At 43.8% G+C, this 16,655-nt stretch overlaps 3 protein-coding genes across 3 annotated transcripts; all 3 read left to right on the top strand.

Moving 5' to 3' along the window:
- The first annotated feature begins 1,682 nt into the window (after positions 1-1,682).
- LOC133919833 (uncharacterized) lies at positions 1,683-4,236 on the top strand. The gene is made up of 3 exons (XM_062364366.1): positions 1,683-2,075; positions 3,481-3,640; positions 3,810-4,236. Exons 1-3 carry the CDS (start codon positions 1,730-1,732, stop codon positions 4,024-4,026), a joined length of 723 nt encoding a protein of 240 aa, XP_062220350.1. The 5' UTR covers positions 1,683-1,729; the 3' UTR covers positions 4,027-4,236.
- A 140-nt stretch (positions 4,237-4,376) lies between these two features.
- LOC133919834 (PLAT domain-containing protein 1-like) lies at positions 4,377-5,909 on the top strand. The gene is made up of 2 exons (XM_062364367.1): positions 4,377-5,105; positions 5,193-5,909. Exons 1-2 carry the CDS (start codon positions 4,944-4,946, stop codon positions 5,661-5,663), a joined length of 633 nt encoding a protein of 210 aa, XP_062220351.1. The 5' UTR covers positions 4,377-4,943; the 3' UTR covers positions 5,664-5,909.
- A 5,334-nt stretch (positions 5,910-11,243) lies between these two features.
- Positions 11,244-12,706, top strand: LOC133917722 (uncharacterized). Its single transcript, XM_062361586.1, has one exon. The coding sequence runs from the start codon at positions 11,421-11,423 to the stop codon at positions 12,393-12,395; it is 975 nt and encodes a 324-aa protein (XP_062217570.1). The 5' UTR covers positions 11,244-11,420; the 3' UTR covers positions 12,396-12,706.
- Positions 12,707-16,655: the final 3,949 nt, after the last annotated feature.

The raw sequence follows: 16,655 nt of genomic DNA, 5'->3' as shown, positions 1-16,655 counted from the left end.
AAACCATACAAACATCAATACTCATCATATAAGATAAACTAAGTACATCTTCACTTGATTTCTCAGCTTGCTATGATTTGTTTTGTTTTCGAGGGACTAGTTAAGACCTAATTGGCACTCGCGACCTGCAGCTCCAACTAAATTCATCTTTATTCTTTCGGAGTGTTTAAACCATCACGGCAATTGAGTCGCACTTTCATTCAGAGTGAAACAGACTGTTGCATCCTCACCAGTTCATATTCCGAGTCCATTTCTGGGTCTTTATCATCCACGAAAGTGACAGGATTTGAGAAAAATATAGCATAAGATCCCGCACTTGTATTATACGCATTCATCAGTTCATGGACTGAAAATTGCAAACAATGCGAAGGTGCACCTCGGCATGACAATGATGCCACTGAAAAATAAGATCTCGGCGAGCAATCAGATCGCAGGAACATCACGGTGCTGACTGTGTTCGACATCAATCCTTGTCCTTCTCGGCGCCGCGCACTCGCGCCGGCGGGCCGACTGTCCGACCTGGCGCCGCCTGGGAAATATCTCAAATCAACACCTAATGATCGGTGATCAGTCCTCGGAGTTTCTTAGTTTACTACCACTTGCTCCCAACCGATTGAAGTGCTATGTAAAATGTGGGTAATCACTCAGTGATTTCTGCTAACCAATCATGATTCCTGATGAGGAGTGTCAGGTTGGCAAGATAAGGCGGCAGCCGCACGCACATGAGAAATGGCGCACGTGAGAGTTACCACCAAACGTCCAAACCTAAGAACATGGTCGTTTCGGAATGCATTTCCTTTTGCTTTTGGTTGGACTTGGGAGTATCTTGCCGAGTTTCTTATTTTTATGTAGTAGCTGAAACCTGAAGTAGTTTGGTTGCTCTTAACCAAAATAAGTGTTAGGCATGTTTGTTTCCTGTTTATGTTCTACTTCTGTTGCTATTAGAAGTCAGAATAAATGAGGTTCTAAATAAGTGGCTTCTGAAGAAGTTATAAGTTTGTTTCTGAGAAAAATAAATTAAAACAGAGAAGCTCGCTGAGAGACGTTTTTTTAGAAACTATGTGCTAAAAAGAAAAAATTATTGTAAAAATCAACCACCTATTTTTAAAAACAGCTTTTCATACAAACAAAAATACATATTTTCAAAAAAACTTAAAAATAAAAACACAAATAACCAGACCCTTAGTACAACTTGTAGAAACTTATAGATCTCCGATAGAAAAGGTGTTTGAGGCCGAAAATGAGCCCACGGCCTACAGCCTACAGCCCAGTAAGAGGTCTGGTTGTGTGTTGTTTAGACCAATTATGGCCCAACAAGGTCCAAGGTCAAGCCTATAAAACACTGAACTTTTTTATTTTTATTTTTAAATTAAAAATACAAATATATATGTTTATTTCAAAAAATTGTAAATCTAGATTTTTATTGTCATTATAAGACCGATAATCTACCTGTCGTTTATTGGAAAAATGACATACTCGATATATTTTAAAATAAAACTATTATATTTAAATACTTTTAAAATTTAAAACATCGTTAAAATAATCCTAAAAAATCTAAAAAGAATTTATAGTGTAAAGGAAGCTGTCATCTTACCTTTAAAAAATTCAACTCAGACAATCCGGAGCGTTAAATTTTCTTTTACCGGTGATCAGTACGCGGTGCTGTAACTACTGGAACTTGTAACCTCTTGAGACGAAGAAGGGATCGGGAAAATACACAAACGCGGCGATGAGCTTAGCGCTTCTGGAAGGCTACTCCTCCACCGAGGACGACGAGCCCGCCGCCGAGCTGAGCGGCTCCGCTGACTCAGCCGCCGACGAGTCTGGATCGGACGGCAATGAGGCGTCCGCTCCTCCGAAGCCGGCCTCCAAGCCCCGCCGCCGCCCAAACCCTAAGGGGGCAGATGCCGGCGGCGGCGGGGACTCCTCGCTGCCTTCCGCGCTGGAGGCCTTCGCCGATGTCTCGGGCCCTCCGGAATTTCTGAGACGCAGGGTCGCCGAGGCCGAGGAGGCGACGGAGGCGCTTGGCGTGCTCCATCGCCGCTCGAAGGAGGGGAGCAAGCAGCCGCCCCCCGGTAAATCGTTTAAACTACCAATTCAAGTGGATATTAGTGTTCGTTGGCCACCAGATTCGTTTGAAGCAGCGTGCTTTGGAGACGTAAATCGAGTGAATCGCGTGGTGGGAGGGTATCGTCTCTAATTTCTGTTGATAAATCGAGATATCGATTAACAGTGCAGTTTCGGATCTTGCCCTGTTACAGTATTGGATATTTAAATTTTTCTGTTGTTACGGTAAGGTGTTATGTTACTTTGCGCAGACTCTGTATGCAATTTCAGTTTAGAATTGACGAGGTATTCGAAGGTGGAACTTGAACAAAAATTAAGAAGGGGCCAGTTCGATGCATCGTGCGATAGTCCTTTGTACACAGAAATTTTTTAGCTGAAATACATCATGAGGGTTTTGAAGTCAGAAGGAAAGGCAAGACCCATATCGACCTTTTTAGCTGATAAGTATCTATGAACTGTCATATCAATACATCATGAGGGTTTTGAAGTCGGAAGGAAAAGCAAGAACCCATCCCAACCACCATGAAACTCCGCTATTGGAGATATCGGATCACAGAGTTGTATTGCTATAGGATCAGTTCTGTTTTCATCTGATTTCCAATTGCATGGCGTAAATGGTAAATCTTTTGTACTGTGAGGTGGTATACTTCTAAAGTTGATTGATTCAGTTATAGAGTAATTTACATCTCGTTTGTTTGGGTTTTACTTTGAAAATAAAAAGTTTAGTGTGTACTCTATAGTTGTTTTGGGGTGTTTGTGGAGCTCAAAGTGGTTTGAAGGTATTGCTTCTGTTTGTTTGTTTCACCATCATAGTGGTTCTTTGATTCACAAGTAGTAATTAGCCAAGAAAAGATTGTTAAGAAAGTGAGAAGGTGTTGTTCAATGATGGGAGACGCTGCATATCAGTTCAGTGTTTTCTTCAGCATGATGCTTCTTACTTTCTCGGCATACATTTTTAGTTATTCGTCTGCTTAGAGGGGTTCGGTATTAAATTATCTAACGGCACCCAGTTTAACATCACAGAACAATGCAATAAATGATACATAGATGGCCTTTAAGCGTAACTATTATATAAAATACATAGGCTTACCAAGCTACTTGAAGAGGATGTTACATTTGGTATCTAGTTTACCTTGTCTTCCGAAGTTTGGCGTCTAAATATTGGTAACAGGCTAACAGCTGATATTCTCAAATGCAATGTCAGTAAATACATCCATCACTCGTTGTGCCAGTCAAGTGTTCTGTTATGGATCTAACAATGGCAATATTTCTGAGCTTGGTCATGAGAAGAAGTAAAGAAAATCCGATCATATGTGCTTGTATCTGACGATATTCCAAACGTGTGCACATGCAAGTTAGCCATTTCAGAAATAAATTACATCCCTTGTGATCTAACTAGAAAATTGTCCTCAGGTGCTGTTGTGGTGGCGAAACCACAGTTAGTTGCCATTCGCGAACAAGTTACCACAAATGGTGCCAACACTCAAGGTTCAGTGACATCTAGTTCTGTTGATGGAAAAAGAATAATAGGTGCTGCAAATCCTGGGCCAGAAGATGCAGCTGATCTTCTGAGGTAATAATTACCGTCGATTTTCATCAATATCACAATGAAATAAGTAAACAAAAGCAGCTTGTGTACATCTTGCCTGAAGTCCTGCACTTTTATATTATCGATCAAAATTCCAAAATTCCTTGTGATGCCTCGTAGTGATCTTAACTGTGAATTCTTTTTCACTGTTTAGGATGTGTCTCCAATGTGGTGTACCAAAGACCTATTCACATGCTAAGGGTATGGTATGCCCTCTTTGCGGCGATAGACCAGCACAGGCAAAAGAGCAAGAAAAGAAGAGGGGCTCCGCTGTTAAGGATAAGGAGAAGATCAAGAGGATGAGGGGGCAATCTTCGCACGCATCCTGGAAGAGCGAAACTGAGATGGCTCTTCGACAACAGTTTGACTGATAGCCAATTACCACCTAGCTGGAACGTTGGGTAAACCATACGCTGGGGAAACCTTTGTAGCCCTGTGTAGTGTAGTACCTTATGATGGATGTCGCTGTGCCTCACTCTCGGTTCCAGATAGCCAGCCATCGTTGTGTTTTGTTGTATCTGCTTTTTTTGCAGGAACGGTGTTGTTTGCTAAGCTGTCAAAATTGAATGTTTTCGCGGTCACTGTTTACTGCGGCTCCGGTCGGAGCACCGGCCTGGAGGTGCGTCCCTCTGATGGGGTGCGACTGTGGCGAGGGAAGAATGAAGGGTTTGGTACTCTGGTTGGGCCTAAGCGCCTGACGCTCTGGTAGTCAGTCTGCTTGTTACGGCAGCGCGCCCTAATCATCTGTGCTTCAGTGCTTGATCAATGCATGCAGTTTCCAGTTGTGCAAGCTAGCAGTGCCTTATTGGCAGGCAGATTATTCGTTCAAGTATAGACAAGTTGGTAAAGAATGCCCACCGGAGCGCAATCGGAGGTGATAAACGCAACGTGAGGAGGTACGTACATGTGCTGATGCGCCGCGATGCAGGTTGATCATTTTTGCTCTTGTACCACTTGCTTGCCCGTGCTCTCTAGGATTCCCTTCTGCGTTCGTCGGTTCATGTCACTCGACAACGTTTGGGTCCCTCCAAATGCAGTTTTTCACCATTGTAATTCGTACGGGACAGTGGGCGCATCGTTCCAAAGGTGTGGGGACCCAATTGCTGCCAGGTGTAAGACTAGTGCAGCAGGTGAAATAGCCCAATCTGCCATGAATATTTCCTTTGAATAATCGACGAGTCGCTCGATCTATCCGTGACAAATGGGCCGAAAAAAAAAATGCTCTGAGATCAGATCAGCGCCACGGTGACAGCTAGGCCCCACGATACAGCAACTTCTTGCGTTCTATATGATCCACTCCCCTATCCTCCGCAGCTCACACTCACCCAGCCGCCCCAACAACTTGATCGGATTCGGATCCATGGCTAAGCTCGCCGTCCTCCTCCTCCTCGCCGTGGCAGCCTCCGCCACCGAGCTGGCGCATGGCCGCGACCTCCCGACTAGGATCAAGGTAACCTAACCAACCGTCTTCTCACGGTTTCTTGGCATGTATCAGCTGTGCGTGGATCTTTGATTCTCCGTCTTTATCATCTCGCAGCTGATCAGAGGAGCGGACGGTGGTGCCGTGGTAGGCGATAGCATGGAGTGCGTGTACACGGTGTACATCCGGACGGGGTCGATCTGGAAGGCCGGGACGGACTCGAACATCACGCTGGAGCTGGCCGGCCCGGACGGCAACGGCGTGGGGATCTCGGGCCTGCCGTCGTGGGGCGGGCTTATGGGGCAGGGCCACTCCTACTTCGAGCGCGGCAACCTCGACATCTTCAGCGGCCGCGGCCCGTGCATGGCGAAGCCGCCGTGCTGGATGCGGGTCGCGTCCGACGGCACGGGCCCGCACCACGGGTGGTACTGCAACTACGTCGAGGTCACCGTCACCGGGGCGCACAGGGGGTGCGCGCAGCAGCTGTTCACCGTCGAGCAGTGGCTCGCCACCGACGCTGCGCCGTACAAGCTCGAGGCCGTCCGCGACAACTGCGCCGCCCCGAGCGCGGGCGCCGCCGCGGCGTGACGCGCCCGGCCCAAGACAAGAGAGGAGTCTCTCTGCGCACCTGGACGCGGGGGCGCGGTCGGTGACGAGTCGAATAAGCGGTGGCCCGTGCCGCTCTCGTGATTCTCGTGTGCCACGATGTACGATTTGCTGCTAGGGTCCTGCTGCTACTGCTAGTCGAATAAAATCGGGAGGCGTCTCGTGTGACGAGTTGTGGTGGTTTTGTACTAGATGGTTATGTTGGATTTTAATCCTTGTTTCTTTTCATTACAGGATACGTGTACGCATCACACTTATATGCCCATAGTGAGCCTCCTATCATATACCTACAAATAAAAGCACGGTGAAGTCGTACCCTAACCTCAGCATCACCATGCTAAGAAATGGTTTCCATGTTTATCCATGTGTTTGATATGTGAGAAATGGTAATCCGTGTTATCACGTGTGTTTCTCCCATCTTCAAACCACACCATCATCCTTGATTTTTCCTCCTTGATTGTCGGACCTCCTATATGCAAGGCGAGCCACTTTTAGCTCATGATAGAAAACCTCTTCAAAAGATTATTTTTATTTCTCTACTCGCTTTAACCATTTTTTAAATCTCATTTCCTAAATTTTACATATCTATATTTTATTAGTATCCTATAAATAAAAAAAATTACAACGGCTACGAGTGAGAACAATGATATTAAAACTGCATGTATTACCATATAATATTGAAACTATATACATTATCATACAATATTAAAACTGCATACATTATCATATATTATTAAAACACTAAACCCCTACACAACAGTTTCACATGTGCTCAATATAATCATCTTAAAAGGGTCACTACAACATAATAAGTCATCCATACCGCCCTATCAGTGTCGATTAAATACGAACCAGCATTAATAAAGTATGAGTGTTGGTTCGTAATATTCTGAACTCGATCAATGATTGAGCTGGGTCAAACCAACACTGATAAAATTATCAGTGTCAGTTCATTAGTAGTATCGGCAGTGAAGTAAATGACTCGGAACTGAAATTTTACAGAGGTGTAGGGATAAGTGATGTCATAAGAGGGGATAAATTAGGATACTTAAATACTAACTTAATTGGCTCTAAAAACTTCACAAGATAAATTTATATTAATTTCTATCTAAATATACTCTAGATTATCTAATGTGTCTATTCTACTTAACGTTTTTTGCGGTGCGTACTCTGTTTCTTTAGTTTACTTAATGTTTTTTCTGCTTTAGTGTGATGTATTTTACCGTATGAAGAAGTTTCCTATGTGCTAATATGTTCTCTTTAACCTCAAACGCTATCATATCTATCCATCCTATCTATTGCAAATTTCACCGTCAACACGTTAAAGAAACCAGTGTGAATATCAAGATTTTTGAATGCTAATATGAGCCCTGTATCGTAACAGCACGATTTTTTTGGCCTTATAATTTCCGGCACTGATATGCTAGTATCATAGAAAACGCTACTGATATTGCTTATTAGTGTCAGTTATATAACCAACACTGATAATCATCACTGATGGTATTTTTTAGCCGATACTAATAACTATTTTTATAGTAATATGTATACCAATTATTTAGTTATGTGCTAAGGACCAGCCTTTTCTAAAGTAATGCTGAAGAAAGAGGGCTGATACTAAAATACGTGCAAATTTTCTATGCGTGGATACCACCCTTGTTTGGGAATTTGCATACATGACCCTTCTGTAGAGAAGACACGTGTTGAAATGTTCCAACAATTCACGTGTCTGAAGCAACAGCTACATGAAAAGTTCATCTTAGCAAAGAAAGAAGCAGAAGGTTGCTGAACTGGCCGGGTATGCAAGGTATAGCTTCCAGTATATGATGTTGTGTTGCTGATTGTTGGAAAAGAAAGGAATAGAGCCTAGATTATGTATTTCTCTCGAGTTCTTTCGAACTCGACCACTGTTTTCCCTCTGATCCTCCGGTATGTACTTCAGCTAAATCCCATCAGTGCCTTTTGTGTTCCTTTCTTATATTGGAGATAGAAATATATGTGCAAATTCAATCATTCACATTAAAAAGAAGAAAATGTCATTGCAAACACCTCATGATGATTATTGTAACTCATTGCGAGATAAACTACCACAGTAAGTCAAATGAAACCTTGTGATAGTTAATTTAGAAGAGAAAAACTACATGTTGCGCTAGTTTGATTAAAATGAAAATAAAAAAAGGAAATTTGAAGGAGATTATATGCGCTCCATAGATTTTACAATCTCCTCTCTTCATCTTTAGGCGCATTACTGCTGGGTGGAAGTAAATGAGAAAAAATCATGGTCACACTTCTGAATTTCTGACATGTGCAGGAAGTGTTAACTTATTTGCTCAGTGTCAACGGTGCAGCTAATCCTTCCATAAACCAAAGTGATAATGTTAAGCAAATAATCATCGAAAACATAATCGAATAATCCCAACAGCGCAAGCATTACCTGCAAGCTCCTGACTCCCTTTCTTTAAAATATTGGATTGGCTATACCTTGACATAGTTAAGGCTCAAGCCAGCAAAAGAGTTGCCTCCACCCTTGGCACCGAATGATGAGCAAGAGACTCTGGAAAGTTCCTCTTATATGTAAGCCATCACTTGAATTTTGAGGCAGCTTGCTCTGAACCTGAAGAAAGAGAGTCAGGAGCTTCCAAGTAGTTTCTTCTGCAAAAGCTTGATAGGGACAATGGGACACTCACCGGAGATGATGTTGAAGTGAGTCTGGCGGCTGTCTTTGGCGTCAGGTGCGGGCAGCAGTCTGAGAAGCCATGCGCCCACGTCCACCACGGTGAGCACCAGGAACAGCACCGCCACCTCAAGATCTGGCGCGGGGGAGGGGGCAGAACGCGGCGGTAGGGACAGCTCTGAAGGTGCCAGGGGACGAGCCCACTAGGGAGATGGCGCGGGGGAGATTTCACGAGGGAGGGGGCCGGCAGTTGCCGATAGCGAGCACTATTCTCCTCCCTAGATGTGGCGAGCGAGGAGGAGGGGATAGTGAGTCCTGATTTTCGGCAACCTCGATAACGAGTTAGTCGGAGACGGTTTTTTTTACAGAATTACCATATTTAGTTATAGAGAGTCAGATGAAAAGTCGGTTGGAGATGCTCTTAGATGTAGCGTAGCCCACCCACTCGCTAAGGACAACTCAAAGCAACCCACCACAAGGAAACTTGGTCAAAAAATGAAGCAACTTTTTCTTTCTTTTCTCTAATCCTTGTAATTTGTCTAGATTTTATAATTGTGTATCATTATAAGCATTCAATATTTTAAATAGTTGATTCAATATTTTGCAAAAATAGGTTCAAAATTTTAGAAAAACTAGTTCAACATTTACACAAAAATGTTGATATTGTGCATCCGAAATGTTGAACTAGTACATTTGAAATGTTGAAGATTTTTTTAAACAATCAAAAAGAATTTTTTATTTTGGATATCATTTTATTGCATTAATTCCAAACAACACATTGGTTCATACGAATTCAAAAATAGAATAACGGTTTGAGAGAAAATTATGTTTAAAAATTCAAAATCAATGTAAATTCACCGACCCATCCCGCCAACCAACCAAACTCGATGAGCCCTGGTGGAGATTAGAAGAGAACCGGCCCAAAAGCATGTACCCAAATGCAAAATTAAGCCTAGATGCCTTCTGCGTTCGTGTTTGAGGGAGCCCAAGTACGCGCCAGCCCAAATGCACCGTTGTTACGGCCTCCCTCCTTACTCTCATAGTAGTATCAAAGAAGCATGGTCCAATTTTTTTTTTTTTTTGAAAGAAGCATGAAAACCGAGGGGAAAGCATGGATGCTCCATCAAACGATCGGGTGGGGATTGAACACAAGAATCCTTTTTCTAGATTTCTATGAAATCGATCTGTTTCTATGAATTTCCTACAAGATTCGTTTAACATTTCTTCAGGCCCCAAGGCATGAAAGCGGCTCACACGAAGTGGCGCTAGCCTGCCGAGCAAAGCAACCTCGCGATGAATTCCATCGCTTCGAATCTTTGCAAGTGAATGGTAGGGGGCCAGCCACCCCTCTCCCTCCCACCCGAACCCTCAAGTGCATCCTCCTTTTTCATAGTGGTACCCGTTCTTAAACAAAGCCAGCTCCTCTTTAATCTTTACGCATCATCACGATCACTCAAGCAGACACCAACCCACCCCACCCCTTATCATTGGACCTCAGCTAAACAATTTGAACCTGTTAGCACGACTTTTTTAAAATACTAGTATAACTTGTAGATACACATACTTACGTAACGTTTATGACTAAAAAAACTCTATATCGATAAGACATACCAGAAACAAAACAGTAGTTTAATCTATAGTAGATAAAGGGTACAACTACCTTTACTAATCATGAGAGTCAATGCTTGGTTCTCCGTTAGCACGATTGGGTAGCACCAATCGTATAAGTTGATCATGGTTAGGTGAATTTTAGTAGTATGTCAATCGAGAGATTAACAAACAGAACAATACAACGTGGTGGCTTTCGGAGGAATATCTTTGATGTTGATCTGTTAGTTTGGCTTTGAAGTTGCCTGTGGTGCGGCAATCATAATTGTTTCTCTAATAAAAAAATAACTCGCCGCATGACAATTATGTGGTCTGGCGCCGCGCCACCTCCTTGCATGCACTCGGCGAGGCCGTGACTGTCACGCGGTACTGGACGGCGTATTAATAGAACCAAATTACGTATATTAAGCATACTCTCAGAATGACAGAAAGAAATCTTAAATTGCTCCTATGAATTTGGCAAAGAGTTAAAAACAACCATGACTTACACTTCTTGAAAATGATAACCTGCAATCTTTAATTCCTCTGCGTAATTTGGTTCTATTAATAGAACCAGAGAAAACAACTAACAAGACTAAATACTTTTATGAGAGATACATCACCAAAATCTTTTTCCAGACTGTCCATAATTTTTCGCGCATTCTGTTGACCTTCATACTCAGCAGCTAAAGAATTAATTATTGATCCCAACATAAATATTTGAGCCCTTTTTATTATCCTTAATCCAAGTTATATATTTTACTGTGTGACTTTTCTTTTCCTCAACATGGTACACCAAAACCGTGCACATTTGTTGCTTTCCATTGCATAGTAGATTAAGTCATCCCTGTACCACTGTTAAGGTCCAGTCTAAATACCCTCTCATCAAGACCTGTTCTTATTACAATGGGCATATAACACAACGCCCAACTCCTCAAAAGAACATATGCTAGAAGAACAAAACGTACTTGGCTCCTTTCACAATGATGCACTTGGGCATACAGTAATTCTCTTCTATGCAACAATGCATAAATAGTTTTTTTGATCGGATCAAGCTAAGCTAAAGGTGATGGATGATTCTATATGATTGAACTACTTAGCTTCAAAACCCAGAAGTAGATTTTATAAAATAAAAGAGGGTAAGGACCACATAAAGGACTCTCGCCCCATGCCCGTGATCAACTACCTCAATTACTCCCCTAAATCCCAATAATTTAACCTAATCGCTACATAAACACATGAACAGAACACCACGCTGATCTTATTGCAGACGTGGCCACGGCAACTAGGACGCACAGCATTTTTGTTGCCACGTCAGCATCACGCTGCGGCAATACAACGATGCCATGCAGCTGTGCATGCATGATGGCTTAAGCTTTTCTGCATGATCATGCTCGTTTTTCTTAAGCGCTAACACCAACTGAAAGCTGGAAGCCTCCTCCTTTTTAACTAACCCGAACATACTGATCATCACTCACGGCATGATGCTTCACAGGAGAGGACACTCGCTGGGAGGGAGCTCCGATCGAACCCGCCGAGCTGTCGCGACGAAAGGAGGGAGGGGCAGCAATGGCGCGGCCACCGATCTGCTCGTCTGCTTCCCGTCGAGGGCACACCTCGCCCTGATGCCGCCCAAGGCCATCTGCAGCCCGTCGCGGCCGTCCGCCTCGGAGCCGGTCAAGCGCCGGCACACCACGAGCCGGGCCGGGCCGCTGCCGTCCAGCGCTCTCTACAAGTCGTCGGCCCGGAACCCGAGCCGCCGCGCTGCGGGTGTCCCCGTCGACGACGAGCCGTCGTCGCCAAAGGTGACGTGCGTGGGGCAGATCAAGGCCCGGCCGGCCAAGCCCAAGGGCCCCGGCGTTGGCGGCGATGGGAAGAAGACTAAGAAGGCCACGTGGCTGCAGGCGCTGGGAATCAAGAGGGACGCCAAGCCGTTCTTGGACGCCCTGCACGGCGCCTTCCGGTTCAACGTTCGCGGCTGCTTCGGCAGCTTTCCTGGTGCCGTGGAGTACACTTCGGGGGAGGACGACGACGACGACATGGAGGATGAGGAGCGCGCGGAGAAGGAAGCCGAGCACGGCGCAGCGTTGGCCAGGTGGTTCATGGTGTTGGAGGAAGACAAGGAGGCGTCCAGCAAGAAGCAGGGACAAGAACTGCAGCAGAAGCAGAACGATGAGTACAAGGAGGAAGACGCAGCGCCGCCGGCGAACGCGCTGATGCTGATGCGGTGCCGGTCAGCGCCGGCGAAGGGGTTAGCGAGGAGGTTAGGAGGAGAGGCGGAGGACTGTGAGGATGTGAAGAGCGCCGAGAAGACTCCAGAGGAAGAGAAGGAGGAGAGCCTGGTACTCATGACCTACTCGCCGGACTTCTTCAAGGTATCGCTAGACATTGCCAAGGAGACGTGGATCGTCGGCGGTGATGACGCGATCTTGCGCTGCCGGGGCTGGACGAGATGAATGATCACAAGGATCGTTCTACGAGGAATATATGTGCCTTTTGTTTACTTTTTACTACTTGCTTGCCTCCCCCCTCCCCTCTTTTTCATTTTGAGAATTACTACTCTTTAAGGCTCGTGTGAAGGGTATGATCAGCATGCAGGAGAATTGGTTTCACCAAGGCCATCGTATTGGCCTCTCTGCAAAACATTTCTGCTCTGTAAATAGTGCTGTAATGTCCCCTGTTAAATGCTACCCAGGTAGATGGTGAATACTGTACTAGGCATATGTGAGATTGTATAGCAATATATGATGAGCTTTTACAGCTCCTTTCGTGCTAGTATAACTTCTCTTTTTATTTGAGATATAATTCTATTGTGCTTTACTCTTGACTCAATAATGCACTGGCATCTCAATGGTGATTTTTTTTCAGAATACCTAATTTTTCTTTTTGAGAACTCTGAGCAATTTGTTGGCATGGTTTGCCTCTATTCAGCTCATATTAGCTGTCAGGAAAGGCAAGATCAGTTCCTTTTTCGAACAGTAGTGTCAGTCTGTCGGATTTAGTTGGAGTTTTCATTTTTGGACCAACAACTGTTTCCAAAACAAGCCCATGTTCCAAGTGCCAACAATAACTGTACTCGCATTTGCCCAACGGCAATCACTGACACTATTATCATCTGATGGGCCTAAAAGGCAGAACAGGTTGATTAACAGATGCTTTAGTGTGAGATCCAAGTTTGGTGAATTCTATCCATTTTACTAAGCTTGCATTGCTCCTAGAGCCTGCGGACTGTCATAGATAATCTGCTACTATCCGTTAGCTAATACGAATGATCAGAAAGTGCAGCCTAGCTGAATAGTTTCAGGACGCTCACTGACAACTGAAGACTGAGATATCTGATATTTTTTCATAGCAAACGACATTTCCAGTGGCTGTGTCAGTACTCCAATGTTAAGCATAGCTAAGATTCACCAACGGCCAAAAGTAGTAGTCAACAGGAGAACACAAATTGTGTCGGGCTGAAAATGGCCTTTACTTCATGCGACCGATTTTAGCTGTTCGATCAAGATCTAAGCATCTAGGTGTCGGTTTCTTCCTTCGCCCCTACTCGCATGCTTGCCCTCGTCTACTGTTTGCCTTCACCGTCTCCTGCGAAAGGGACATCGCCGGATTCACAGCCGTTGTCCCCACTGCACTAATCTCTCTGTTTTAGAACTCCCCCATCATGCCACCAGCCCACCAGCCATCCTCCGTCACCCATTGTCAGCGGCGTCCCTACAGCTCCACCTCCATGCCCACCTCCTCTGCCGGACCAGTCTCCCTCACTAGGAGCTATTCTAAGCCCGGCGACGAAGAACCCCCCCCCCCCCCCCAAAAAAAAAAAACCAACCTCTCTCGTAACCCCGTTGGCAGCTGCTGTTCTTTATCACCTAAGACATAGATCTCGTTTTCAAGAGCCTGATCATTAGGAGGTGTGAAAAAAAAACACCTTGAACATGGACAATCTTATCCCAAATGAACTGGTGTTCAGCTTGTAGCGTACAACCAATGGTGGCTTTGATTTCCAAGTCAACAGCGATGTTGATACACGCTGTTGGTCTCTGCGAAAGAAGAAATCAAATTAGGCAAAATTAACAAGACTATTTGAATGAAAAATCATAAACCGTCGCATCAATTTAAATCACATGTTTGGTTTCTGAGGCACGATCTGGTTGCCGGTTTCAGCCACCTTGACAAAGTTTCCCTCGAGGGTCGAGATGACCTCTGCGAGGGTGCTGTAGCGCACCACCACCCACATCTCGGCCGGCGCCGTACCCGTGGAAGGAGTCCCTGGTCTTTGATCTATTCTCTCCTCCCTCCTCAGCGGCATTGTACTGTCACTATCTCGAGTCGAAATCGAATCAAACAACAAGAACAACAGGAACTCGCAAGAACAACAATGGCGGAAAGGGGAATTTTCTTTTCACCCAGACATATTGTTCTGGACAAGATAGCAAAAATGGAATTGACTCTCCCCTCCGCTCTCCAGGACATGTATATCCATCCTAATTACACCATTAGTCTTAATCAACTTAAGTAAACTAGTTGTAATCAGCTAAAGACTGGATATAAACCGACACAAGCGCACGATAACATGACAATTCGACAAAAGTAACAGTAAATTATTCGGAGCCGTCGATGAGCCGTGAATCATTATCCTTCCATCTAGTGCTTCCATTCAGGGATCATGACAACTGCCTTCTCCGGAAGAAATCACTTGCCCTCAAGTGATGCAGCAAGATGAGCTTCAGTCAAACCCGACACCTATTGACTGTCAGCCCAAAACCTTTGATAACTCCATGATAGAACATAGGATAATTTGACTTGATGAATGTTTTATCCTCCTAGGTTGCAAATTCAGGAGGAGCATTGCTCCATTGTACCAATCACTGTGTAACAATTTGATCATTTCTTGGTAATGCCCTGGTCTCCAGTACTGCGGTTGGTTCAATTTTGAGGCGCCCATTTGAATAAACCATGGGAAGATCTTCAGAAGGAACAACATGCTCACCAATATGCTTCTTAAGCTGACTGACACAAAAAATTGGGTGAATTTGAGCTTGTTCAGGTAGTTGGAGCTTGTATGCTACGTTCCCCAACTTATGTATCACTTTGAATGGACCATAGAAATTAGTAACCAACTTTATAGAATTTCTTAGGACAAAAGCCACCTGCATGTAGGGCTGCATTTTCAAGTACACAAAATCGTCCACATTGAACTGCCTCTCAGAACGTTTCAAATCAGCATATCATTTCATCCTTGCCTGAGCCTGAGACAGATTTTACTTCAATTGAGTGATCATCTGCTATTTTTCCACCAAAAAATCCCTAGCAGGAGAATCTGGACTAGGCACATCTACCTCACTAACTATAGGTGGTGGAAAACCATATAAAACTTGAGAAGGTGTACACTTCAAAGATGAATGATAATTGGTATTGTACCACCATTCAGCAAGTGGTAACCAATGAAACCATCTTTTAGGCTCACTAAATGTCATACACCTTAAGTAAGTTTCAAAGCATTGGTTGACTCACTCGGTTTGACCATCACTTTGAGAGTGATAGGCCGAGCTAAATTTCAGGAATACTTTCAGACTTTTGAACAAGGACTACCATAAGTCACTCAAGAATATTCTATCCCTATCTGAGACTATGGTAGAGGGAAGCCCATGCAACTTGAAAATATTGTCCATGAATAATTGAGCAACATTGGAAGTTGTAAAAGGATGAGCCAAAGCAATAAAATGAGAGTATTTGGTTAACCTGTCTACCACAACTAGCACCATATCATTGCCATTAGATTTCAGAATCCCTTCAATAAAATCCATTGAATTTGAGTCCATGCCAAATCAGGAATGAGTAGAGGCTCCAATAATCTTGGGTATTGGCAATGCTCACTCTTAGCTCTTTGACAGATAGGGTAGGTAGCAAAAGATTCAACTGATTTCTTTAGCCCTAACCAATGAAATACCCTTTTTACTCTATGATAGGTAGCTGCAATTCTAGAGTGGCCACCAATAGATGAACAATGCATGGCTAATAATATATTTTTGTGTACTGATGGATCATTTCCAATAAGGATCCTTCCTCTATGAGTATATCATCATGAAGTGAGCATGCAGAGTTTGGATCTGATGTTAAGGCCAATTGAGCTATGAGTTGCTGACAATTAGGATCATTTGTGTAGCTCTTTAGCACCTCCCCAACCCATAGTGGCTGAACTGTAGTGATTGCACAATAGCTTTGTCTAACTCTTGATAAGGCATCTACTTCTTATTCTCCTTCCCTTTATTATATTCAATAGAATAGTCCAATTACAGCAATTTCAGCAATAATTTGTGATGAACTCCCTCAATCAACCTCTGTTCAGTCATATATTTTAGACTCTGATGGTTAGTTTTGATGATCAATTTAGATCCTAAGATATAATGCTTCCATTTCTTAAGTGACTCTAGTATTACAATGGTCTCTTTGTCATAGGTAGATTATCCAAGCGCTTTGTTACCAAGAGCCTTGCTAAAGAATGCAATTGGTCTGACTCATTTGCATTAAGATAGCCCCAATACCCAATCCACTAGCATATGTTTCAAGGGTCAAAGGTAGTGTAAAGTCTAGCGATGCCAATACATGTGCAGATGTCAGCTTTAGTTGAATCTCATTGAAGGCTTGAGTTTGATTTGGTCCCCATGAAAAAGAGTCTTTCCTCAACATGTCATGCAGGGGACAACAAATTATAC

The sequence above is a fragment of the Phragmites australis genome, chromosome 5 (genome assembly GCF_958298935.1).
Source record: "Phragmites australis chromosome 5, lpPhrAust1.1, whole genome shotgun sequence".
In the NCBI taxonomy this organism is placed as follows: domain Eukaryota; kingdom Viridiplantae; phylum Streptophyta; class Magnoliopsida; order Poales; family Poaceae; genus Phragmites; species Phragmites australis.
Note: the sequence above shows the minus strand (reverse complement) of the source record. Positions and strands in the feature narration are given on the sequence as shown.